General features: G+C 39.0%; 1 protein-coding gene across 2 annotated transcripts; it reads left to right on the top strand.

The window, feature by feature from the left end:
* Positions 1-390: 390 nt before the first annotated feature.
* On the top strand, positions 391-27,984 carry PAXBP1 (PAX3 and PAX7 binding protein 1). 2 transcript variants are annotated; one of them, XM_053386606.1, is made up of 18 exons: positions 391-1,030; positions 4,439-4,564; positions 6,169-6,345; positions 7,301-7,522; positions 8,442-8,545; positions 9,368-9,588; positions 10,754-10,943; positions 15,103-15,226; positions 16,538-16,637; positions 17,070-17,185; positions 19,137-19,336; positions 19,970-20,114; positions 20,221-20,342; positions 21,923-21,999; positions 22,104-22,170; positions 24,690-24,836; positions 26,037-26,191; positions 26,960-27,984. In XM_053386606.1, exons 1-18 carry the CDS (start codon positions 547-549, stop codon positions 27,075-27,077), a joined length of 2,895 nt encoding a protein of 964 aa, XP_053242581.1. In that variant the 5' UTR covers positions 391-546; the 3' UTR covers positions 27,078-27,984. The 2 variants fall into 2 exon arrangements, with proteins under 2 accessions (XP_053242581.1, XP_053242580.1); XM_053386605.1 differs by having other exon boundaries at positions 392-1,030; positions 4,436-4,564.

The raw sequence follows: 27,984 nt of genomic DNA, 5'->3' as shown, positions 1-27,984 counted from the left end.
TGAAACACATTTAGGAGATGAAGCAAAAGGCGCCCAGCAGTCATGGCATAGCACTAGTCAAATGACAGAGGAGCATTTTTAATGCCCCTCCCCCCACAATAATACCGCCGTTCCCAGCAGAAAGAATCCCATACAGTAATATCCTTTCCTTTATCCCCACCCGCACCGCTTCTGAAGGCTCAAGATGGCGGGTTTCTACAGCCACCACCCTGGCGGCCGCTCTTGCCGCCGCGTCTATGGTGGACGAAGGGAAGCGTTCGGTTGCCGCAGCAAGCCGTCCACTTCCCCGCCTCCTCCCCATGACGGGAGGAGGGAGGGGTCAAGCCGGCGGCGAACAGCAGAGGGCGCTGTGACCAACTCCCGGGTTTATGGCTTCGATGATGCAGTTGCGGAGAGCGAGTTGAGGAGCGAGCGGCGGTGTGTGCGCGCGCGCGCTCTCTCTCCGGGCTGCTGCTGCTGCTGCGGTGGTTGCGCCTCTGCGTCCGTCGCTCCTTTTTCCTGTGCAGGTCCTTTCCCGCGCGCCGGTGTCGGTTGGGCCTAAGCGGAATGTTCCGCAAGGCGCGGCGCGTGAACGTGCGGAAGCGGAACGAGTCTGAGGAGGACGACGAAGAGCGAGACGAGTCGCCGCCTCAGCAGCAGCAGCCGCCGGCACCGCCGCCAGGAGGGGATGGGCCTTCTGGAGAGGCCGACCTGCTGCCGGGTCCGAAGCCGCCGCTTCTGCCGCTCCCGACGGGCTGCGTCCCCCTAGCCTGTCCCGGTGGCGGTGGCGGCGGCGGCTTCGGTTTCGGCGGCCCTGAAGCGGTCGGCCGAGGCGGCGGTGCCGGCTTGCCGGCCCCGCAGCTCCAGCCGCCGCCGCCTGTTCTTATCCCTCCCCCGCCGCCCCCTTCGCAACAGACGCCCCCGGGGAACAACGGGCTGGTGCCGGCGGCTTCTAAGCTGAAGGAGCGGAAGAACAAGAACAAGGAGGAGCCGCCGCCGCCTCCGCCACGCGGAAGCCTCAGCCTCCTCAGCTTCCAAGACGAAGAAGAAGGTGAGCGAGCCTAGCGGGCGCCCTGGTCTCCACTCCCTCTGCCGAGGCCTAGCTGCTCTCGCTGACCGACCAGCGTTGAACTCGCTGCCGTTCGCCTTCTCCACCCCGCTTTCCCTCCCCAGTAATTTGAAACTCGGTTGCTTCAGGCGGGGAGGCTTTCCCGTCCCCCGCCTTCCTCCGGCCTTTGCTAGCTTACAACCTACCTGCCATATGGCAAAGCGCTTCCGCTTAGGCTGCACGTTACTGCCTACACCGCGTGTATCTTTCTGCGTTACGCTATATATGTGGAATTCGTCGCAGCTCAGAACTATGGGGATTATTCCGTAGCGGAGTAGAAAATAGGTGCGCTTCCGATCGGGTACAGATGTCACATGTTGGCTTGAAAATGAAATATTGGGGAGAAATCGGTAAAATGGCCGCGGGAGATATTGAGAATGGCCTCCGTTTCTCTCTCTCTCCCCCCCCCCCCCCGTTCACACACACGACAAACATATATGCATATGTCATATTACATTCATGTGCTTCATTGTAAACATACATTAAGCATGCATACGTTCTACTGAGTTATTGTAGGAAAGCCCCAAAGATATATCTCAGAGAGGTTTTGAAATGAGGTATTTTGTACCATGGTGTGATGAAAGTAAGTGCATAGTATGAAAGAGTTACATGTTTCAGTTGCAGCTCTTAATTTTAAACATGTACGGAAGTGGGTGGGGATCTAATTCTTCACTGATCCATGCATTGTTAGAGGGAAAAGCCACATGCAGAGATAGTCTTGCATGAAAACCGGGTCATAAATTTCAGTCATCACTGGCAGTTCTATTTCTGACCAAAATAAATTTGCAGCCAACAAGTCCTGTTCCCAGAACAACACTGTCAGTCTGTACTAAATTAATTGCATGAATAATTTTGTCTGCCAACTTGGTGCTGCTGCCGCCTTATTAATGTTAGAGGAGCACTGAGAGACTGCAAAGATAGCAAGGTATATTGAGTTTAAATCAGCAAAAGGAGTCAATTTATATCATTGAATGTAAATCAATTTTCCTATTGATATCATTTAATATATTTCATTGACAGTGGTGCAAATCCAACCACTGTACCTTGTTAATTTACAAACAGATATTGTTTTGTTTGTACAACCAAACTTTGCATTTCTGTAAATATACATATTACATACGTTCCTATTTTTTTACCTAGAGAGGGAATGTTTTTAAAATATTCCCATATAGGGGTCTGTCTTACACCAGTACTCATGACAGTTTGTGAACAGTGTGATTCTATACAAGCCTAGTCAGTAATAAGTCTGGCTGTTTGGGGGTAGGGGGCTAACACTCAAGCAGCAATCCTACAACCACTTACCTCTAAGAAAGCCTCATTTAATTCAATGGGATTTACTATTGAGTTGACACATAGGGTTGTGCTGTTGGCATGGGAATATAGCAGGGATTGGAAACCTGAGGCCCTCCAGATGTTACTGGACTACAGCTTCCATCATCCATGACCATTGGCTGTAGTGACTGAGCTTGATGTTATTTAACATTTAGAGGGTCACAGGTTTCCCATCCTTGGAGTATAAGAATATGCACACTGTCTTGTCTTTGAAGTGTTGCTCATTTCTGCTTGATATTCTGTCTTGGCCCAACCCCATCCTCACAAAAACAAAGTAGCCAACAATTAAATGTCTATGAAAAGAGGATGTGGAATTCCTGTAGTGGAATTTCATCTGGCCACCCTGTGAAATGTTGAAGCAAGTTTTGATAGTTGCCGGGGCAAACTAGAGCAGTTTGTATTCCTCTAATAAAAATGAAACATCTTTGTTTGATAGCTTTATAGCTCAAGAATAGCTTTATAGTAGGAAGCTGCCTATATAACCCAATACAGTATATGACATCTTTTTCTTTGAGTTTCCTCCCCTCTGGAAGTTAGGCAGGTGGAGAGTGTACTTTATATTTTTCAATGGCTTATATCCAATGTTTTTGTCACAAAAAAACATTCAGAGTCTCTCACAACATAAAGAAAATCGGTTGGATAAATAAAAAAAGTAAAACACCAGAAGCAGCAGCTAAAATATCAGAATTTCAGGAAATGCAGGTTATAACAGATTTCAAAAACTAAAAGCTGTTAGAACAGAAAGTTCTTAGTCTTCCTTTGATATAACATTTTGGAGGTAACCAGTCAAATCTTTCATACTGTTGGGAACAAATGTATTCATCAGGGCCCCAAAATAAACAGTGTTATTGTAGGTAGGACACTGAACTGAAACAAACTTGTGTGATAACTTATGTAGTACTCAAGTTACCATGCTAAAAGCCAGACATGAACTTTGGACAATTTGACATTGATTTGGTTTATCTACATAGAAGTTTTCAAATGTGTGTTTTGCTGGACCTCCTTAAGGACTTTTTTTTGAAAATGATGTTTTACACTTGGGAATTAATCTTTAAGAACACATCAATTATGAAGGATGCAGTCAAGTGTATATTTCCTTCTAATAAAAGATATACAAATATGGTTCTCAGTTACAACTTAAATATATTTTAAAGGATAGCTTTCTATTTATATACATCCTTCATAAGTGACATTGCATGCATTGGTTTTGTATGCATGTTTCTGTACCTGACTGAAAGACTATTGTAAAGAGCACTCCTATGGAAACAAGCACAGCCCTTGTCTAGAGGCCTGTGGGTAAATAGAATTAAGAAATGGTAATGTGTGGGTTAGGAAAGCAAAAATATTCATTTGCTAAAGTATGTGTTGACTTAATGATTGCCTTGACGGGGCGGGGGGGGGGGAGCCCTGTAAATTTAATTTCAAAGAAGAACGTTTAATTTCAAAGAAGAACGTTGCTCTAGGGCATGTCAATACACCCTTTCCTTACATGTAGTGAACAAAACAGCTTATTAATCTGCAGGTGTCCAATTTTGGAACTTAAGTTAAAATTATATTTACCTATTTTGTATTCTGTTGTGCTGTTTTCTATGATTTGGTTTAAGATTCTTTATGAAGAATTGTAAAGTAACATAATTTAGTTATTAAAAGTGCCTTTTAATTATGAGCATGTAGCCTTTAAGAAGAGCATCCAACAAACAGTTTTAAACAAAGAGTTTAAAAGAATTACATTAAAAGTGTATATATATATTGCACCTCAGGTGCTATGGGTATTGTTTTGCTATTGGACCTATTGGAATTCATTCTTGCAACAAATTAGGACTTGTGGTATTGGGATAGCACAGGAGCTGTGGGTTGGGTTCTCCCATTGTAAGGATTAGCTGTTGTGAAAAACAAACTGGGTTTGTTGATTTAGTCAAGTTAAAATGATGGATTTAATATATTTTAATGCACTATATAACACCTTTTTTGCCGATTTATAATTTCTCACATTTATGCTTATTTTTTCTCCTAAAGAAGCAGAAGAAGTTTTTAAAGTGAAGAAATCAAGTTACAGCAAGAAGATAGTAAAGCTTCTTAAGAAAGAATACAAAGAAGACCTTGAAAAATCGAAGACAAAACCAGAAACCAATTCTTTAGCAGATGGTAATCTTTATCTTGAAATTATAGCTGAAAAGGAAATGTTATGCTTAAATATTTATATGCCAACTTTCAACCAGTTGAGTGTGGTTTACAAAGTGAAAATATACAGATATAGTAAACTACATAGTAAAAACAACTGATGGATAAAACCAGAGTAGTTGAACAATATTGTCTAATGCCTAAAATACTTTAAAAGCTAGGGAAAATAAAACAGTTATTTCTTGGCACTGAAAAGAAATCAGTGTTGGTGCTAAGCAAAGTTTCCTGGGAAGGGATTTCAACAGAGAACTAACTTTGAAAATGAATAAAAAGTACAGGGGTAGTTGATAATGGTAAGAACTAAATTTAAGTTTCAAATAATACAGGACCAATAAGCAGTGCTTTTTTCAGGGGGGACACGGGTACGCATACCCCTAAACATTTTGTGAGGGGCCTCATTGGGGGCAGTATTTCAATATGAGTAGGAAAATGAGAATACCCCTAAACATTTTTTAAGAAAAAAAGCACTGCCAATAAGCAACCAGAGTACCAAGTACCAATTAAATATGTAGATATTCAAATAAAGTAGGGTTCAGATTAATCAAAATTTCATCAGCTCTAAGGTGCAGAGTTCTTAACCCGATTTAAGGTATGTTTGAAGCTCAACATCAAAAAAACGAAGATCATGGCCACTGGTCCCATCACCTCCTGGCAAATAGAAGGGGAAGAAATGGAGGCAGTGAGAGATTTTACTTTCTTGGGCTCCATGATCACTGCAGATGGTGACAGTAGCCACGAAATTAAAAGACGCCTGCTTTTTGGGAGAAGGGCAATGACAGGCCTAGACAGCATCTTGAGAAGTAGAGACATCACCTTGCCAACAAAGGTCCGTATAGTTAAAGCCATGGTTTTCCCAGTAGTGATGTATGGAAGTGAGAGCTGGACCATAAAGAAGGCTGATCGCCGAAGAATTGATGCTTTTGAATTATGGTGCTGGAGAAGACTCTTGAGAGTCCCATGGACTGCAAGAAGATCAAATGCATCCATTCTTAATGAAATCAGCCCTGAGTGCTCACTGGAAGGACAGATCGTGAAGCTGAGGCTCCAGTACTTTGGCCACCTCATGAGAAGAGAAGACTCCCTGGAGAAGACACTGATGCTGGGAAAGATGGAGGGCACAAGGAGAAGGGGGCGACAGAGGATGAGATGGTTGGATAGTGTTTTCGAGGTTACCAGCATGAGTTTGACCAAACTGCGGGAGGTAGTGGAGGACAGAGGTGCCTGGCGTGCTCTGGTCCATGGGGTCACGAAGAGTCGGACACGACTAAACGACTAAACAACAACAACAATAACCTAAATAACATTTCTTATTAAGCTTCACGTTTTAGTTCAGCCTTTCCTACATGTGCTTTCCCCAACCTTGTAAGGAGCAGTTGAAATCAAATTAATATTTCATATTTGTCAATTATTTCACTGCACTTTCTAGTTCCAAAATTCATTAGTTTTGGCCACATCTGTGGACTGCACAGGGCTATTATCTCAGGTGCATATAATGTGAGTTTCTAAAAAATAGTTAATTTCCCCCCTCAAAAAAACACGATACTTCAATAGCACACTTTTTTTTGCAGCCGAACAGTCTGCTGATAAGACAGGACAGATTAAAGATGCAATTCAAGAAGATGGGGCTGCAAACAGTGAACAAGGAGAAGAGGAGATGGAAGTTGAAAGTGAGAAAGAAGAAGAAAAGCCAAAAGCTGTAGGAGCATTTTCAAGTACTTTGTCTTCTCTGAATGTTCTGCGTCCAGGTTAGTGTATTTTTTCTCAGGAGAAGGCTATCCTGAGATGAATTCTTTGCCTTTCTCATTCCATAGGCAGGGCTGTGTCAATCAGTGTAGTTGGATGACGCCCCATCGCAGTTCCAGTTCCGTTATCTTCACTGCATGGGGGTCTTTTAGGAGCTGTTGCTCCTTCTTTCTACCTCAGAGATCAGGTATTTTTAGCTGGCCTTTTAAGTTGAAATTAGGGGAAAGGGAAACCAAATCATTATCTTAATTAGATCACTTTTTATTAATACCTTAACAGAATATTTAGATTTGATTTAGTTTATGTAATTGATCGGCTTCCATCTTTGAATATCTATTTAAAAGTCATAGTCCATCTTAATCTTCTTTGACAAATTGATTTTGTATATCTGTCATTTTTCTTGTCGACTTCTGTTTCATGAATTATTTAGAACTATTAGATCTAATTCTGGCTTAGTAAATTTGATTCTGTTGGTCTTATTTACTACTTCAGATTCTACTTAATTGCATTTTCTTCCGATCACAGGAACATAGCAGCCTGTGGTGGATGTGATGTGCCTTTTATTGGAGATCTTGTTCTGCCTAAGCATGTTGAAAGCTTTACATTTTCTTTTTCTTATTTTGTCTTTATCTGATAAAGCACTAATCTCAGCACTGTGGCTACTCATACAATATTCAGATATTGTTTGACTTTTACATAACCACGGAGTTGAAAGTACTGCCGCAGCAAGCCTTGCTGTATCAACTCTCTCTTCAATAAAGCCAGGTGGGATGGCTGCAGGGAAGAAATATTTGGAGGAGACCTGGATAGCAGATTATCCCAGCCTGGTTGAGGGAGTAGGTCATGATGTCTTGCCTGTGCCTCTGTTGCAGCCAGTTGGAATTAGAACTGTAGCATGTGAACACACGATTGAATGTAACTGATGGCTTTTAAAAAGCACATTCATTTTTTTTCTAGGAGAAATTCCAGATGCTGCCTTTATTCATGCTGCTAGGAAAAAGCGCCAAATGGCTCGTGAGCTTGGGGACTTTTTGCCACTTGACAGTGATCCAGGGAAAGGGCGCCTTGTTAGAGAAGATGAAAATGATGCCAGTGACGATGAAGATGATGATGAGAAGCGAAGAATAGTCTTTTCTGTGAAAGAGAAGTCCCAAAGGCAAAAAATTGCAGAGGAAATAGGTAAAATGATGAAAAGTTGCAATAAGTTCCAAATGCTCTGCTGTTGCTATTAAAAGTGTTTGGCATAAATTGTTTTCAAAAACTGTATTTTCAGTGGCTTGATAGTATAATGTAATAGTGAGGTTGCATGTTATAAATTCATTGGTAGTTATAGTAAACACTTTGGCTTGGATCTAAAGCTTGAATGAAAATCCAGTTGCACAGTTAGGCTTTCCCTCTGCCTCCTTGTTGAAAGCTCCTTGCAACCTCCAAAACACTGCTGAGGCTCAGGTATTGTCTAGCATATGGCATGGGAATCCATCAGGAGTGGAGATGGATTTGGGGAAATCATCATGCACAAATGGAAGTGCCTTTCCAGTTATACAATGTACTTTTGGTCATTATAGCTGCATATCAGAGTATGAATGAGGAGGAGGAGCCTGTGGTCAAACACGGTACAACTAAAAATGACAAAATATCTGTTTCTGATATATGTCACTGTTGCAAGTGTTTATCCACAATTTTGTGCTGCTTCTGCATTAATCTGTGATTTTAAGAAATACAAAAATATGTATTTCCATTCATATTTTGATAAGTTTAAGCTACTGTGAACTCTGTCACAACTTTAAGAGAAGTGCAAAATTTGGCTGATAGTTGAGTTCCAGTCTTCACATTAGTGCACAGGGTGCAGAGCCGGTTATTTTGTGCAGGAATTTGCAAAAATCTTCTTTCCTGAAACATACTTAGGTACACCCCAGTTCACTCAACAGAATATGAGGTAGGGGCACATGCCCCCATATTGAGATTCCCTCAGAAACAGGGCTACGTGCTTGCCTTTTTCATTAAAGGCATGGAAGCTTTAGAAAACTCGAAGACAGTATTCAATATGTCATTATTTAGTGTGTGCTCTTCCTACTGATTGTTATGTTTTTGTGCTCAGGTATCGAAGGAAGTGATGATGAAGCCCTGATTGCTGGGGAACAGGATGAAGAACTCAGTCGATGGGAGCAAGAACAGATACGTAAAGGCATTAATATACCTCAGGCATGTATTAAAGGAATTCTAAAATTATAGTAGCAAATGATGACCCTTTGGCTAAATAAAGCTCCTGATTTGTCATCTTGCCCCCAATTGCCAGTGCTAGAGGGGAGAAAAGAGGTGTAGATACCTGTGACATAGAGATTTGACAGCTAAGTTCTGGGGCTGACCTTGTCCTGACCTATTATTATTCTCTTCTTGAACAGGCCTACTGATACATGACCAGGGTTTGATAAAACATGGGTTAGATCTATTACTGGAGTGTGTTATACACGGCACTGCCTCAGAAGAAGGTTTGGAGACTTCAGATGGTGCAGAATTTTGCAGCCAGGTTGCTCACCTGGGCAAAATGGTTTGTCCATATAATACCAATCCTAATCTGGATGCAAATTAGTTTCCAGGTCCAATTCAGAGTGCTAGTTTTGACCTATAAAGCCTTAAACAGGTCAGGACCACAACTGAGAGGCGAGAGGTAAATAGAGGATCTGACAGTTGTGGCAATAGGACTGGTTGGCAGTGCACTTTAAAGAATAGAAGAGGGGACCTCCATTCTCCTCCTCCTATCATAAAAGTGCCCCTTCAGTAAAACAATTTGCATACCAGAAATGTAAGCATAGGACAAATTATCCAAGCAAATCTTCCCTGTTTTATCATTGAGTGATGAACGTTTTGAGGTGCTTCTTTCCTTGATAAGCACTCGTGTGCAAATGAAACATATACATGGGCAGGTAGAATTTAAGATATAATTTCTAAAAATTGCCTGTTGGACTGAATTAGCTTTGTGACCTTGTTTTTGTAATAAGGTTTACACATATTTTGTTCCTATAGGTTCAAGCAAGTCAACCTGCTGAAGTGAATAACCTGTACTACCAGAATACTTACCATACAATGCCTTATGGTTCATCTTATGGCATTCCTTACACATATGCTGCTTATGGATCATCGGAGACAAAATCTCACAAAACAGATAATACAATACCTTTCAAAACTCCCAGTAATGAGATGACTCCTGTTACTATTGATTTGGTAAAGAAACAGCTTAAAGACAGGTAGGGCACACCAACTTCTTAAAATTTAAGACCTGTCCTCTTGGTTCAGTCTGGGGGGCAGATGCAGAATTTCATCAATGGAAGCCCATACATCCTCATTAAAAAAGGAAGAAAGCAAACTGTTCAAAAAGCTGCTTGGATTACTTCCCTGGAAATGACCATTTGATCATGTTGAAGATTGGTACATGAAAAGAATGGACACTGAAAACTAATTTTGTAGCCAAGGGATTGAAAGAACAGTAATACTTAGCTTACCACATTATATTTTTATGAGAAGTATAAACCATTCTTTTCTGAATAGGTAAACATTTTAGACAAAGGCTTAACATTACATTTTAAGTAGTTTTAAATGCTGTAACATTTACTGAAAATTGGAAATAACATGGATTAACTGAGCAGTTGCATGTGCTTCTTACTATAAGCATGTATCGTGATGGCTTGAAGGTGAGTCAGATTAATAGATAAATAATGACACCTTTAATCTAAGGTTAAGTATTTGAGTTAGCAAGTTCTTAATGTTAAGGTCAGAGAAATAGTTGTGTGCTTCCCATTTCTGTTGAGAGCAACTGGAATTTAGGATACTGAGTATTCAAAGGGAAATGTGGTTAGATAATAAATACCCTGTATATAGCATAAAGAGCCATATAAATCGGGGTGCTTTATGTGCATAATATGTACATAGGATTCAAACACAATTCAGAAATGAGGTAAAATTGACTAAAGAAACAGCCACTTTTGTGTGTGGTTGGTAGAGGGTACACCAAGGATCCCTGGGTATACTATGCATCAGCTGGAAGAAGAAATAAAAGTAGCATATGCAGTGAGTGTGCAGGGTTCTTTTGGAGTAGAGAAAGATATGATGCACTCCCCTACTAGGTGGAAAGCTTTGGGTTTATGAATGTTGGGGAGGGTTGGAAAAGCACAGATGGGGTAGTGTGAGGATGGAGAAACTGACCTCCTTGGACCACCAGCCTGTGTGTGGTCAGTAGTCAGTAGAGATGACCAATAACACCTAGAAGGCCACAGTTTCCTCATCTCTTTAAAGCTGTCAATACAGCTTTAAATGTTGTTTCTTGTAGTTTTCTTTACTATAAGAAAAATAGTGCATGTATACTGTAGGTTATAGTATGCTTTGGGATGTAAATGTGCATCCATTGACATTTAGGTTGGACTCAATGAGAGAATTTCACAAAGCAAATCAGCAGCAACATGAGAAGCATCTGCAAAGACGTGAAGAGTCTACCAAGGCAATCGAAAGATTGGAAGGGTCTTCTGGGGGTGTTGGTGAACGGTATAAATTTCTGCAAGAAATGCGAGGGTATGTCCAAGACTTGCTTGAGTGTTTCAATGAAAAGGTAAGAATGCAAAATATATTCATCTTTTTCAGTAACGAAGTTTAGTATGTGCTCAGTTCTCTTGTACGTGCCAATGAAACACTCGGCACATGTTTGAAGGTTTGGTTTTAAATGTGGTGAAAACAATGTAAGTCATTGTTGGAATACAACAGTGTTGGCATTCAGGTTGTGATGCCACCTTTCTCATTCTTAGAAGCATTTTATTTCTGAAAACCATTGTAGTTCTCAATGATGACTCAGATTCTGGTTGTTTAATTTGCATTTCCCGCTTCCCAGCATAAAAACCCAACAACACTTGAGACCCACATAAGGATTCTACAGACCAGTTTCTTTGCAGGTTAAGGAAGGACACTTAAAGCCCAGGTTACCCCATGGCATATTGGAAATCCAGGCCAGTTTCATAGGAAGAATACTGTTTTTAAAGCAAGGTTTGAAAAAAGCAGTTTATCTTCCTGATAAGTGTCAAGTGCCAGGTACACTTTTGTTACAAAGTGTTGTGCTTTTAAATTGGATTTCAGGCAGTTCTTTACTAATCTGTACTGCAACTTGCCTTTCCTAGAACTGGAAGGATGTATTTAAAAAATACATTTTAAAAAATTGTTGGGGTTGAGCTTCAATCCCGTGCACATTCAACCTGGAGTAAGCCTCCTGGAATTCCATAGGACTGATTAACTTGGCATCAGTTTGCACCAAGTTTAGGATGAATTTCCTGTTTCTACTGTTTCATTTTAAAAAAAACTAAACATAAATGAATTAGAATTCTTTTAAACTTTCCTGTGGAGATAATTTGCTATTGGTTATGTCATATTGTAAGCTATCTAGTAAGGGACGAGACCACTTGTGCACTGTAACGTGCCATGCACATTGGTGGCACCATATAAAAAAAATAAGTTCAATATCTGTGTTAATCTGTAAATAATAAACCTCCTGGTGCAAATAATTTGGAAACTCAGTAATCTGAAGGTAAAGTACCAGAAGAAAATCCAAGGCTTGGAAAATATTGTACAGTTACAACATAAGCAAGTTCATTATAATCAGGAAAACAGATGGCCATCCAACCTCTGCTTAAAAACCTCCAACCAGGGAGAGTCCACTACCTTGAAAGGGAGTTGGTTCCATAGTCAAACAGCTCTTACTTTTATTAATATATTGATGTTCAGTCATAATCTGCTGTCTTGTAACTTGAATAGGGTCCTAGCCCCCAGAGCAGGAGAAAACAGTCCATTTAAATAAACAAGTATCAAAGTCTCAGAATGTTTTGTTTTGTTTTTAGATTTTGGTAGAAATGTAAGCTGCAATGGTTTTGGAGTTGGTGGTGGAAGTGTAAACTTCAGATAACTTATTTTAATGCTTATTAGAAGTTTTATTTCCATTTTCATTCTGTATTCCTGTAACAGATTGGTCCCACTAATTGAGCCAATAAACCTTCAGTTAAATCATGAAGCACTAGGTTTGGACACCAAGAGGGAGGCAAATCGGATATTTGTTATGCAGTATACAACAATCAGCCAGTCTTTCCCTTGCCCTTGCATTTCCCTGTATCTCCCTGGAAAGTTTTTTTTTAATGTAGTTAGCTGCTTTGGTTTGGATCTAAAGGTATAGTTGTGCAAATCAAAGGCTCATGCCCCTGGTCAGCCCCTGGTTTTTCAGGATTTCTATCCTCCCTACTTCAACTCTCAGCATCATAAGCCATACTGTCCCAGAGGTTCCCCCAGTCTTATAAGGAGACTTTCATGGAATGTAGAAGGAAATGGAAGGTCGGAATATCCTATCCTGTGAATAGAAAGTAGGATTCAATCCTGTATTTTTGAAGAAACGTTAACATTAATATTGGTATAGAAAACTAGTAGTTCTATTCAAGTGCAGATCTATAACAATTAAAATATAAATTAAGCCTGCAATGGTAAACGTGGGCACTAGGTAGTAAATCTCATTGAATACAATGGCACTTATGTCTGAGGAAACTTGCTTGGGATTCTGTTGCAAATGAGCAAAATGTAGATTTCAAAGAAAGCACCAGTAGGTCTTGATCAGGTTGCTCCATTTCTCCACTATGGTGATCTGAATCCAGATTTCTGCTAGTAAAATTATGAGCATAGACTCTATGATTATGGGTTTGGAACGACTCTTCTGTATGGATGAAAAAACCTTTGTCTAAAACTTAGATTCTTTCCACTAAATAGGAAGGCAGACAAGGAAAGACTAGTGAAGCAGAAAATTGTGTCGCAGTAACCTAGTTTTCAGATCTTAGTAGGGTGGGTAGGAAACTCGTTAAACGTAGCTGAAAATTGCACTAGAAACTTGTTGTAGCTAGCAGTACACTCTGAATGTTTGTGGGCTTTGCTTCATTTTAGTAATGAATTATTAACTAATGCAAGAAGAGTCCTATTCACTTTACACTAGTGTAGTTGTGTATAATGGATTGTGATGAGCATGTGAGGCAGAGCAAGATAGCTTTGCCCTGCTTGTTCACATAGGATGCTCCTGCTTGTGAAACAACAGCAGAAAATACAACTGTCTTCTTTGGCTATGCCCTTTTCTCATGTTCGCTTCTGCCTCTTTCCTTCTTCCCTTGAGTTGGCAAAGTTGAATTGAATATTTTGGTAAAGAATATCAAAGCTTGAATAGACTTGAATTTTTGAGGAGGATTCTGCTTTACTCATGGAGAAATTGTGATGTTGATGGCAGGATGCATTGTGTAGATGTGGTAGTGCTTGCAGGCACTCAGCCTCAGTTGCTGATGGAAAAATGTCAAGAGTAGAATAACTAAAATAGGTTAAAAAACAACAACCTTGTGTCTAGCGTGAACGCTCATGTTTGTAACTGCTTTTGGACTTTTGTGAATGTAAGTAAATCTTTCCAGTTCCTTAATAAACTTTATTGAAAATACATTCAGTCATTGGGTTACAAGACTGATTTTTTAAAATTGCCCTTTATTTTTTAAGAAAATGTTGACTAAAAAGAAGAAGTTGTGCTTTCTGTCCAATATTTAATATTTTTTTCATTATATCACCTCCAAGAGAGATATTTCCTGTATGCAAATTCACTTTTTCCTTGAAATGTTCTGTCTTTTCTTTCTCAATTTGTAAAGAAACTTTTTATTGTGCATTAATTATTTCATCAAGTGATCTCATGAAATACTGAGGTCATTGCAAAGTCCCTGCTAGAACAGTTTTTATTAAGTAACAGTTAAAACAAATTTGGAATTACTTGGACTACTAGTAGAGGAAATAATTAATTAAGGATAAATTCAGATGAACAAGCAGGTGGGCCATAGCAGCTTGAAATCCAACTCCACAGTGATTGCTTACTTCAAATGGGGAGCTATGTGTAGTGTCTTTCTGAATGCACGTTTTAGCCTGTGCAGTATTACTGCAAATCCAGGTGACTAGGAGTTATGCTGAAGGGGAAGGTGGGGAATGCCTTAAAATCAGGTGAAGGCACCTTCTTTTTTATATAATTATTAATCCAATCTTATTTAGTGACTGTATATTACTGTGGACTGCCTACAACAATTTAAAATCAAAATAATTAGTAAAACAGTAGAAAATACTTTTAAAATACAAAAGAAGTTGCTTCTGTCAGGTTTTGGGGGGTTTCCCTAGTTTCTGCACTATAGCCCACCCCATTCAGCAGAGTTGCCCAACACTATGTGGAGCATTTTGGGGTGCTTAAGGGCTGACATGGGGAGGAGGGAGTGGGAAGTTATCTTGGTAATTCTTGTGCTTAACTCTTGATTCAACACTATATATTGGTTCTTTGGCTTATAAGTAAACACATGTCTAATAGTCTATGGCAAGTCCAAATTGCCCTCAAGTGATCAAGTAAAGAAGCTTTGAGTTTCCCTTTTTTCTTTTGGCCTACTCCCAAGTGAAATAATTTTCTATTGAATATATATTGTAGGGTAACCTTGTAAATGTTCTTATAGACTAGTAACTTTTGTGGACTTCTTTGCAGGCTTGTTCTTATGCTTTCCGTGAGGTAGCTTGTTGTCATTCTTTTCTATGCACTTTTCTTGAGTTAAATAGCAGTCAGTTGTTAAAACAGTAAAAAGAAAGCGATGCAGCTGAATGTGTAGCTGTATTTCTTGGAATAGGGTGGCATCCCATACAGTTAAAACTTGAAGACTTTTTTATTACGGAGTATTATATTTTTACAGGTGCTCCTGATTAACGAACTTGAATCAGCAATGCATCAGCTGTACAAACAGCGAGCTTCCCGCCTTGTCCAAAGACGACAAGATGATATTAAAGATGAATCTTCGGAGTTTTCAAGCCATTCAAGTCAGTCCATCTTGAAGGTTTTTATTATTCATTAAACAACCTTGTTTACATAGTGCAGTTTTAATTTAAAGTGAAACCAGAAAGCATGTCTGGTTTAAATCTGGTAGAAAAAAAATCAGATTAAAGAATCTTAGCTCACACTCTATACAGTGCCTTTCTCTATACAGTGCCTTTCCTGTTCTCTGTCTCAGTGATTGAAAGCCATAGCATCTTGCTTCAATCCCTTTTTACACGTTAGATGTGTGTGTAACTGTATGTTGTCTTTTCCTCACATCCTGAAAGTATTTTTTAGAATGTTCTCTAAACCTAAAAAAAACATGTAGGTGATTCTGATCGAAGTTTAGCTTTTGAATAATATTTATTTCTGCAGCTTACAAAAAGCCCCCCACCCACCCAACACAATCTAGGTACAGTTTGCCGTGCATGCCTTCATTACTTCAAACATAAGACCAAATAATACTTGTGCTAACATTCCTGTCTTATATGTATTAGACAATTTTGCTAGGACAAATTTGTAAAATAAATTATGCAAAAGTGAGTACTTATGGTGAAATCTTATTCCCTCTTTGATACCAAGCTGGTAGATAATAGGAAAATTCATCCAAAAATTCTCTAGTTTTTGTTTTCAAATGTTCAGTATATGACAACAATCAGATATCAGATTGTAGCCTACTACAGTACTAATTGTCTTAATACCAACTGAAAATCTGTCAGTTCCTGATACTGTTTGACCTGTTTTAGATGTACTAAAGGACTACTTTTCTTTATTTTTTGTATGGAGAGGGGAAGGGCTGTAGCTCAGTGGCAGATCATCTGATTTGCATGCCGAAGTCCTAGGTTCAATCTTTGGCTTCTCTAGGTAGAATTAAAAATGTCCCCTGCTTGAATCCCTGGATACCTGCTGCCAGTCACTACATACACTATTGAGTTAGATAGAACAATGGTCTGACTCCATATAAATGTTGAACACTAACTTTTTTTAAACAATACAAACAGTTTTTTATGTTGTAATTTTTTTAAGTGTTTACTGTTACTGAAGAATTCTGAGTGATAAGTTGATTGTGACTTTTTTTTGCACATAATGATGAAGGCACTCAAATATTTTACCCAATTGGTAATTGCTTCAGAAGATAATTCAGCCGCCGCCACTTTATCTGTGCGGTGTGTGGGGGTTATAATTGTCAAACATATAGATGTATAGCAGATTTATAGGGACCCGCTGAGAAAAATCCCCGCTAAAAACACTGTCTTTATTATGCTTCCTGTAACTGGAGGGTGGGTGTTCTAATTTCAGTGTTTGTACTCTCACAGGTAAAGCCCTGATGGCACCAAACCTTGATTCTTTTGGACGAGACAGAACACTGTACCAAGAACATGTTAAAAGGCGGACTGCAGAAAGAGAAGCAAGAAGGTACAACAGTATTTAGGTTACATCTATATTTATTGGAATGCATGTTCTGTATGATTGCTGTCTCTATGTAGTATACAGCCTGCATATTCAAGTGCTTGCAGATAAATGATGGGCCACTCGCCTTGTAGGTAGAACATTGCTTGAGTCTTACATTGTGTGGCACAGTGGAGGTGGGGACTGGCTGCTAGATATATGACAAATCCCAAACTAAGGCGAAGGGGAAAGTAGCAAAATGTTCAGGGCTGAGGTACTAGTCATCAAATAACACATGTCCTGTAACATGTCAGATGACTTCAACTCTGCTTCATTTCCTCTTGAAATAAGGGAGAGCAGGAAAGATGCATCCCTCCTTAAAATAACAAGTACCCTTTGTTTGGGAAAAGCTTGGTTTTCTAACTTCAATGCAACATTGTGTTCTATTCATTTTAATAGGGCTCGTCGTAGACTTGCCAGAGAGCAATCTGGGAAGATGGCTGATCACCTTGAAGGCCTTTCTAGTGACGACGAAGAAACTTCAACAGATACTACAAACTTCAATATGGAACGAGGTCAGATTATTCATCTTAATGTCAGAAGTCTTAGTAATATCTAGATCCCAGTATTCTGTAGAGAAACTTTCATTTGATTAGATTGTATGACACTTTAAACCATGCTCTAAAAGCAGCTTTAAATGTGGAATTATTACCTCATCTGTAGAATGACAGAGGCCAATGCTGCTCTCTGCCATCATAAGCCATTCATTTCAGGCAGCTGGAGAAGGAATTCCAGCCCTAGTCTAACCCTTATCTTACTAGCAAGGAGAACCTCCTGCTGTAAAACACACACACTCTCTGCAAAAGTCAGGCTTCTTGGCTCATACCATGTTCCTCTTTATTCTCTTTTGACTGCTGCTTTTCTCTGAATAGTTAGGATCAGGAATTTCATTATATGGGATCTTGTAAGCCTCCTTCAGGATTTGTTACAGAGAAAAGACAGGGTGTAAGTTTCATAATTACATGTATTTCCTTTGAAGTGGAACTATTCACAGGGGTTTTTTTGCCACACGGAACTACTTCCATGATGCTGTGCTTTCAAGTGATTATCACCACAGGCACACTCTCAAATTAAGTCATGTACTTTCATACATTGAGGTAAACACTGTACAGTGGTGCCTCGCAAGACAAAATTAATTCGTTCCGTGAATTTTTTCGTCTAGCGAATTTTTCGTCTTGTGAAGCACGAAATCCCATAGGAATGCATTGAAAATCAATTAATGCGTTGCTATGGTCAAAAAAAGTCCAAACAAAGCCAAATTTGGTACAAGAGTTTATTAAGTGCTCTTTAAAGTCACACATACTGTAAAGAGCATTTCAAAATTCAAACCCAGAATTTTTTTAAAAAAACAGCAGAGTGGCCCAATGGTCACAGAAAATCATAAAAATGCAGAAAAAAAACCACAAGCTTCCAGATTCTTGCAAATCCCTCCCCAACTGTTCCCCCAGCCACCCAGCACACAGAAATTCAAATCGAGAATTTTTTTTAAAAAAACAGCAGAGTGGCCCAATGGTCACAGAAAATCATAAAAATGCAGAAAAAAAACACACAAGCTTCCAGATTCTTGCAAACCCCTCCCCAACACCAAGTCCTTGAATTCCAAACACCCCAACCCAAAATCCAAAACCCCCCAAAAAAGTTTTAAAAGCTTAACTTACCAAATGGCTGCAAAAGAAGTTTTGGAAAAGCTTCAAAAATCACCAAAGTCTTTAAAAACCTCAAAAAAGGCTACTATGTACACTGCGTTCTATGAGTTGCTCCTCGAAGTCAAGTCGCAACTGTATTAACGGTGTTAAGAAAAAGGAAACAAACTTGCAAGACGTTTTCGTCTTGCGAAGCAAGCCCATAGGGAAATTCGTCTTGCGAAGCAGCTCAAAAAACGGAAAACCCTTTCGTCTAGCGAGTTTTCCGTCTTGCGAGGCATTCGTCTTGCGGGGCACCACTGTAGTTGTAAAACCAACTTCTTAATAAAGTTTATTGCTTTATTGCTATAAAAAGGCAGAATATAAACAATAGAATGGGCTAGATTCAGAGTGAACTGTGTCACAGGGATGGCAGAAGCTGACTTTGTCCCGTCCTTCCCTGGTAGTCCCCTGCTCCAGCACCCTCTGCTGAGGGTCTAGATCCTGTTGAAATAGGGGGAAAGGGAGCAATCCATAGAAATTAGGAAAAGGCCATCTCCCCGTTTCCACTCAGCCACCACCATAATGCACCACCATTTAGCAGGGTCCCAAGCCCCTCAGTGAGAGTATTTGCAGAGGACATAGGAGACTGCTATGAGGAAGAAAGGGTAGGAAAGTTGGCTTCTACAAGCCTCTTTGTGCACATTCTGCTCTGTAGCTGACCAAAGCAGTATAGATATTAACAATTTCTTTATAGTATATTTGCTTGAAAGTTTGCCTGAAACTGCATTGCAGATATAAAGCAGGAGATTAATTCATGCTGTTTAAAATACTGTTATCCTAGATCGCATTTTGAAGGAGTCCAGCAAAGTTTTTGAAGATGTGGTAGAAAACTTTTCATCCATTGACGCCATTAAGTCGCAGTTTGAAGCATGGCGTTTCAAGTATTCGTCTTCTTACAATGATGCTTATATTGGCCTTTGTTTACCTAAGCTATTAAATCCTTTAATAAGACTACAGTTACTTACCTGGAACCCTTTGGAGGTGAGAGAATGTTGAAACATGCTCATTGTGTTCTGTTTGTTAAACAAGGCAAAATGGTTACATAGAAGTGATTAGAAGCCCGGGGTCTGAGGGCCTTACTGCGAGGAGATACAGGGAGCCAGACAGAGGGTCTTCTTGGCAGTGGGGCCATCACTGTGGAACGACCTCCTATTAGATATCAAGAAGATAAATTACTATACAACTTTTAGAAAACATCTGAAGGCAGCCCTGTATCAGCATTTTTTAAAGTTTAATGTTTTATTATGTTTTTATATGTGTTGGAAGCCACCTTGGGTCATAAATGTCCAAATGGTAGGCCTGAACTACAGAAACTAGCTGCTTTGTCAGTCTGCTGCGACAGTATATTGATGGTATTGCGGTGCAGAACAGTGGCTTCTACAACTTGATCAGCCTTGACGCAGTAGTTTGCAAATAGGTGACTGAAAAAAACATGCTGACATCAGTGCCAGCGCAGCTTCAGAAAATATGATGTGCTCCTGGCACTACAAGGACATTCTGAAAAGGAGGCACCTAGCCTAAATGCTTGCACTAACATATTGATAGAGTGTTCACACTTGATTAGTATTTTGTTTTAAAAACCATATTTATAGTGGCAATATTTTATTTTAATAGGATAAGTGCCAAGACTTTGAGAGTATGCTGTGGTTTGAATCTTTGCTATTTTATGGATGTGAAGAATATGACCAAGAGAAAGATGATGCAGATGTTTCACTATTGCCTACTATTGTGGAAAGAGTGGTTCTGCCTAAATTAACAGGTACTTTATAAACATACAGTCATTTTAAAAGCACAAGTTTCTAATTTTTAGCAGCAGCATCTTAACACTTAGTTTTGAGAAGTAATAATTCTTTTTTTGTTGTTAGTACTTGCTGAAAATGTATGGGACCCTTTTTCTACAACACAGACATCTAGGATGGTAGCCATTACCCAGAAACTAGTAAATGGTTATCCATCAGTGGTACATGCAGAAAACAAAAACACACAGGTAAAAAATATTCTTATATCTTTTAGTAGGACTGGTTGCTACTGTTACTCATGTTTTGCACTTAATCCTAAATTATTTTTAAAATAGAAGCAATTGTAGTTCCCTTGTGTTATGTAACTGGTAACTATTTAGGGATTGGTGTGTCACAGTAATATGTGTTGCTGGAATGATGAAAATCTGTAAACAAACAATAAATGTCCATAAAAATGGCAAAAGTAGTTTCTGTCCATTGTCCTCTTTTTATGTTCCTCCTGATGGAAACATGCAGATGGGGACAGATACACCCCTGCTTTAATTCGTTTACATACTGTCTTCTCTTGTATACAGTGGTACCTCTGGTTGTGGACAGGATCTGTTCTGGAGCTCCGGTCAGATCCCGAGGTTTCCGCAACCGGAGGGACCGCTTCTGTGCATGCGCACGTGGTGGCAGACCACTTCTGTGCATGTGTAGAAATGGAAGACTGCTTCTGTACATGCGCGCAGCGCAGTAGACAGCTTCTACACATGTGTACTCTGTGAAACACTTCCGTGTTTGCCACTTTGACAACCTGAGGTTTATGTTACCCGAGGTGCTACTGTATCATTTACTACAAAGCTCGATGACTACGCTCTTTAGTGTTGAAATGCTGGATTACCAGAACAACGTCCAAGCACTGAACCACTGGCATTTTAAAAGTGAACTCTTTATTTACTGCATTTGCAATTGTTTAAGATAAAACCTATTTTGGAAATAAACTACTTTTGCCATTTTCATGGACGTTTATTGTTTGTTTACAGATAGTTCACTTGGTAATATTATCATGTGTTTATTGCAGTAGTCATTGTATCACTACTCTGTTCATTGCTTTATTGGAATGATGAAAATGGCAGACTGCAAATGAGAGTTGCAGAATTCATAAGAGAGTTTACAAAGGTCCCTGATGGAATGTTTTCATATAACACCAGGAGAGGTTATATTTCTATCACTAATATGCCCATGGCTTAATGCTACCCACTAAGTTAAACTCTCTGAATTGTGATCATTTCCAAAATATCTGCTGCTCCTTCTTCAGAAACACCTAATCAAACGTAGCTTAGAAATTGCCAGTCATATTCCAGATGTGAATAGATCAGTCTGCTTTTAAAGAAAACTAAAAACTTATTTATCCCCTCTTTTAACTGAAAATCTGTTGTCTCCAGGAGGCTGCAGCAAGAGGCAGAGAAGCACAATTAGATGAACGAAATCCCCTCTCAGTCAATTGCATCCAGACCACTGTTTTTAGGGACTTTTATGGAACTTGTTTCTAGGACATGCTGAAAACAAATCCTGTCCTTGTAGAAAAGATCTTTAGGGACCACCTGAAGACCCTGTTTTGCATACACAAATTCAGTGCCTCCCATTTTTTTCATAATTTAGTGTCTCCCATTTCTGCTAACTTGCATAATTCAAATTAATGGAAAATATAAAGTTGGTAAAAATAACCTGGTATCATGACAGACTTCTCTAGCACTAGTATCTACTGGGATATTTTGTTAGATTTGTGCTAAAAATAAATTTAAAAAATATTTCACAATCTTATGTTAAATTTTAACTCTTTCAGACATTACTAAAAGGCCTCTTGCTTAGAATGAGGAGAACATTAGATGATGATGTATTCATGCCACTTTATCCCAAAAGGTAAGATTATTGGTTTGCAGAATCTTTTAGTATTATGACAAAATCACATCAACAGTTCACATCATCTATACTACTGAAGTTTAAATAAAACTTTTATTTTTCAGTGTCTTAGAAAACAAGAACTCTGGTCCTTACTTGTTTTTCCAGCGGCAGTTTTGGTCTTCAGTGAAGGTGAGCTAGCAAACAGATGAAGTTTCAGACTTAGGAGTGCTACTGAAGTTTACTTTTGATAACTGGTAACTGACTCTGAGTGTGAAGTGAATTTGCTTGTGGAAGAAAGTGGGCATGCTGACTCCAAACCCAGCATTGCTGCATTTGTGACCTTAGCTCAGGGTCACCAACCTTTTTTGGCCCCCAAGCACATTTGCAAACCAGCAAAATTGTGGGCAGTGCACACACCTGCAACCCTGTATACACCACAACCTGTTCTGCGTATAGTAGAATTATTTTAAATCTAACTTTGGGGAGGGCATATGTGTGCTCATGGGTCCTGTTTTGGCAACACTTGTCTTAGATTATCGTGGTGCATGGCTGTCTCGTTGCATACGTTGGATTCCAAAGGCTGTGTGTGTGGAAGACCACATACGCACTATTCTCTCAACCCTGTGCTCTCAAAACTCCTTAGACCACACAGCCTCCCACAGGCCACATCCGCAGGTGCCTTTGCCTGTCTAGTATGTGTCCTTGAACTGTCATGATGCCTCTTGCTTGTCTGGAAGGAAGATGGTGTGGGGTGTGTGTGTGTAAGTTTTGACATTTGTGTGGGTGGATTGTGACCTACTGTATAAAGGTAAGAGTCTCACCCATTGTGCTGCTCACTTTTGTATCCTTCCCCACCCACTACTGACTGATAAACAGCACCTGCAAGGTTACCTGTAACAGAATGCAGCCCTTTGGCATGAAAGATGTCATCATCCCCCCCCCCGCCCCATGCTTATTGCAGCTTCCATCATCCCTGATCATTGACCATGCTGACTTGGACTTATGGGAGTTGAAGTCCAGCATCTGGAGGGCCACACATACTCCATCCCTATTGTATATTTAAAGTTACTGTATATACATGGTATTAAGAGGACAAGTGCATTTTTGAAAGTGCTAATGTTACATGTAGTTTTTAACTATGAATTCTTTATACAGTTAAAGGAAATAATTTTTTGAGTGTTCTCAATCTGAAGCATCAATAACCGTTTATAATAAGAAATTTGAAATTCACGAGGCATAGAAGTCCAGGGAAATGTTTGTTACTAAATTTCCTAGATCCATTTTTGTCAGGGTTGAGGCGCAGTTTTGGCACAGAAACTGCTTTGTCCTGTATGATTACCTATGTTAGGAGAGAAACAGGAGAAATGTGTCCTTGTTAATTCTCCTTGACCTCTCAGTGGCTTTTGATACCATTGACCCTGGTATCCTGAAGTGGCTGGCTGAGTTGAGGGTAGGTGGCACCGCTTTGCGGTGGTTTCAGTCCTACTTGGATGATGGTTTCCAGAGAGTGATGCTTGGGGAGTGCTTTTCAGCCCCATGAGCCTTCAATGTTGGGTTCCTCAGGGTTCAGTTTTATCCCCCATGCTGTTTAACATCTACATGAAACAACTGAGTGGGGACATCTAGAGTTTTGGAGTGCATTGTCAGCAATACCACAGACAGCTCTATTCCTTTAAAACTGCAAGTGTGGGAGTGGACGTGCTGGATTGTTGTCTTGCCTCGATAATGGACTGGATGAAAGCCAATCAAATGAAGCTCAATCCAGCTAAGACTGAGGAACTGTTAGTGGGTGATTCCTAAGACCGGATGAATGGGAGGTTCCGTGAAAGAGCAGGTACTTGGGCTTGGGAGTACTTCTGGGTCTTACTTTTTTTTAGCTTTACTTCTGGCTCTATTGCTGTCATTTGAGGCTCAGGTGGCCTTCGTGGTGTAGAATGCCTTCCATCAACTTCAGTTGGTGGCCCAGCTGTGCCCCTATCTGGCAGGGATAGCCTAACTTCTGTCGTCTCTGCTCTGATAACCTCTATGTTAGATTACTGCAATGCTATACATGGGGCTGCCTCTGAAGATGGTTCAGAAACTTCAGCTGGTGTAGAATTCAGTGGCCAGGTTGCTTACTGGGGCAAGATGGGTTGAGCATATAATACCAATCCTGACCCGACTCCAGGTGGCTGCCAGTTAGTTTCCAGGCCTAATTCAAAGTCCTGAAGTACTTATAGCGTGTATTCTCACTCTGGAATCAAATTTATTTCTGTAGCAGGTCAGTCATTGTAGCTGCCACATAGAGAATTTTGGCCACTTTTCTGATGGCACTTTTCTGATGGCAGCAGTACTTAATATTTCATGTTTTGTGGTTTAAAAGTACATATTGCTTGAGAAAAGAAGAATGCGTAACTTTTTCTAATGGAAATCAGTAGTATCCAGGCTTAATTTTGACTGATTTGTACTACAGAAATGTTAGGTTTGGTTATTTGTCCCTTCACGCTAGAACAAATTCCTGCTCCAGCAAGAGAGCTAGCTGTCCTCTTTAATAACACACAATACCCCTTTGCAGAAAATATGGATACTTATGGCTCATATAATTCAGATTTAAATTCTGTATTTAAAATGGAAATGTTTTCATTCATTGATAATTATCTGCAGATGTAAAAGATGTATATTTTAATAGTTCTGCTTTTTATATTCAACTTTTTATTATCTATGTTCAGTTATTAGGAAACTTTCTGCAGTGGCATGGAATCCTTTCCAACAAAACCTTACAAGAGTTATCAATAGATGGATTGCTAAATAGATACATTCTTATGGCTTTCCAGAATTCTGAGTATGGAGATGATAGCATTAAGAAAGCTCAAAGTGTAAGTAAAAGTGTAACTTTTAATCATTCATTTATATTGCTAAGCATCCTTTATAAGTGACCTGATTTGCATGTTCACATGAAATCATGATTTAAAGTAAACTGTGACTTAACATGAAGGATCAGCATCCTAGTACACACTGCTCAAAAGTTCATGCAGTCTTGCTGCTGCTGTGTCACAAACAAAAGAAGCCGGAATCCGTTCTGTCATGTCACCTGAAGCCAGACTCATCGTTTGTTTTTCTCCATATAAAGCATAAACATTACCCATGGTTTGTTCTTGGCTGACCACCTGTGGTTTGTTTTTCCCAGTTGCCTGAGTCATAGTTCAGAGAACACAACAAACCAGCTGTGATATGGCAGAAGCAGGGAGGAGCTTTCCTGGAGCTTTACAGCAATGTGCACTAGAACAGTATTTGATCGCATTAAACCATAGTTTGTTTACATATGATGTGTGAACCAGGCCAGTATACTGCAAATGTATTAAGATGCTGTGCAGTGTAATGGCTAGAAAGTTGGGTATAAAAGTGAACAACAGTCCACACTGAAATCTCCATTCAGCCCTGAAGCCTGCTTGAGTGACCTAAGCCAAGTCACTATCTTTTCTGAAATATTTACATAGCACTGTTTTGTAAAAAAATAATAATAGACAACTCCACATATCCTGCTTTCTTGACTTAGTGAAAGGATGAGATTAAAATGATAGCACAGCAAAAAAGCTTACCACACCAGCCAGCCACAGAAACTGCCAGGATTTATTACTAAAATTTTTATGTTAATGCTTTCTTACATTATCACTTACACAGAGATCACTTGACAATCATAAGAGTTTGGGTTTGTCCATGTTTTGGGTAAAATAAATAAATTGATATCAAAGGATAGCAAAGTTTTTTATTGACAGTTGCTGAAAGGTAATATGAAATATTTTAATTAAATCGTGAATCTGGCCAAGGACTTGTTGTTAATATTTTTGTACAGTATGAATGCATATTAGGTGCTTTTATGAATAATAATAAACAATGATGTTCATATATATATTGCCTTTCAGAGTAAGCTCTTTAAAGGCAGATTCCTATAGCACAGATGGAATTCAGCAAACCAGCAACTAAAACACAAAAACAGCAAAGTCAAAAACAACAGACTCAGAAATTGCTGCTTCAACCTTATACTCTAAAGCACTCTTTTCTTCTCAATTCTATAGGTAATCAGTTGTTTCCCTAAACAGTGGTTCACTAATCTTAAAGGAAGTAAGACAATATCACATCTAGAAAACCTCTGTAGATATCTTGTTCATCTTGCTGATACAGTATACAGAAATAGCATTGGAAGCTCTGATGTAGAAAAAAGAAATGCAAGGTAACCTATCTTTAACACTGTTTCAGTTTAAAAAGTAGTGATTGTTTTTATTGTGTTATTTTAGGTATTTATTTACCATTTGTTAATTTTATCACAAATTTCAAGATGGCTTTATAAAATATAAACAGGATTCAAAAAGCCATAAACTAGGCTTTGCAGGAGTCTTTCCCCATACATCCATAAACTGTTGTTAAGTTGAGGGGGGTGGTTTAGGATGACTGCAGGGGTGGGGGGAATCTGAAGAATCCTTTTAAGTATGATAATATTTTAGATTTGTACATAAGACCTTTTGGATCTTAACCAATATTATTGTAATGAAAATTAGCCATGTGTATAGTATATTTAATTTAAAAATCACAAACAGCTTGATGCAAAAAATGTCTTCCTACTGTTTGTGTGTGCCAGTACAGTGTCCTGGTTTATTCAGTACCTCATCTTTGCACATCAGACAGTTGAGTTTTACTGCAGATTATTTATTAATCTCCTTTTACATGTTTTAAGACGATTTACAAATAAACTATAAAACAGGTAAACAGTACCAAAATATGTCCTAAAGGTACGTTTAAAACAATACATAATGAACACCTAAGGCAGAGACCTTTTCATAAACTGCTTAGAGGTTTTATTTACAGTTGGGTGCTATAATATTTTCAAAAAATAAAAATCCAGGTGGAAGAGTTTGTCAAAACAGTATCTTCAATTATTTCTGAAAAGTACAGATGGTAAGTTGCAAAAAGCACTAACTAAAGTTCTTCCCTCTCTTCCTAGGGAGAATATAAAACAGATAATAAAACTTCTATCAAGTATTCGAGCACTGGACCATGCTGCAACAGTTGCAAATGATCATAATGTGAAAGAGTTAAAAAATTTAAGTGAAGGGAAATAAAACTTTGTCTTTTAATTCTGGGCTTTAAAAATCATTCCTGAAGTGTAATATTGTACATATGTAAAGTTTTCTTATATTGTAAACGATTGTTTTTAATACAAAGTGCATTCTTATATACAGCATCTGTAAGAGTATTGATGTCTTCAAAGTGAAAAAGAAGCCAGGAAAACTGCATCTTGTTTACAAAAATTTTATACTACATGGTGGCCATCTAGTCACTAAACTGCCCATTAGTTAATAGGAAATTCTACACTGTAAAATTCATTTAACTGATCTGCAAATATTTATATTCCCATAGTTATATGTTTGAAATAATGGTTTATTTCAAAGTAAGATATTCAGTAATTTGGTAATAAAATTGGTCATAAATATGTGAATATAGTATGACCTGGGTAAGAGTAAAGAAGTGTCCAAAATTGTAACAGTGTTGTTTGAAGTGTATGTACTGGTGACAAAAATAGCTGAAAGTTCACAGCTGCATTTAGGTAATGGTATGGTCACAATTAAAACTCAAGACACTTCATTGTATAATTTTTTTATCCCTTTAACTCTTACTGGCAATATATTTTCTCACAATTTAATAATTCAGATTATTAACCCTCCCCCATGTCCACATATTGGTTTATATCCTATGGTCACAATATTGACTATTCCAAAATGTTGCATTGTTTAATATTTAAAGAATAAATCCTTTTATTTATGAGTCATGGCTTGCTACTACTGAGATTAGTTTGAATTCTGAAGAATATTGTCACTGTTGTAGATAGTCTGCTTATCTTCAAGTGTACTATATTATACTTGAGAAAAGTAGAAATTGAAATATTAAATAACTTTGGATCATTGTACTTGATGATGCTCCTGTCATGTGATGTAAAGAAAATATTAAATGTACAGTCTGCTTTTTGAA

Source organism: Podarcis raffonei, chromosome 4 (genome assembly GCF_027172205.1).
Source record: "Podarcis raffonei isolate rPodRaf1 chromosome 4, rPodRaf1.pri, whole genome shotgun sequence".
In the NCBI taxonomy this organism is placed as follows: Eukaryota; Metazoa; Chordata; class Lepidosauria; order Squamata; family Lacertidae; genus Podarcis; species Podarcis raffonei.
The sequence above is the reverse complement of the archived record's forward strand: the minus strand, read 5'-3'. Positions and strand labels throughout refer to the sequence as shown.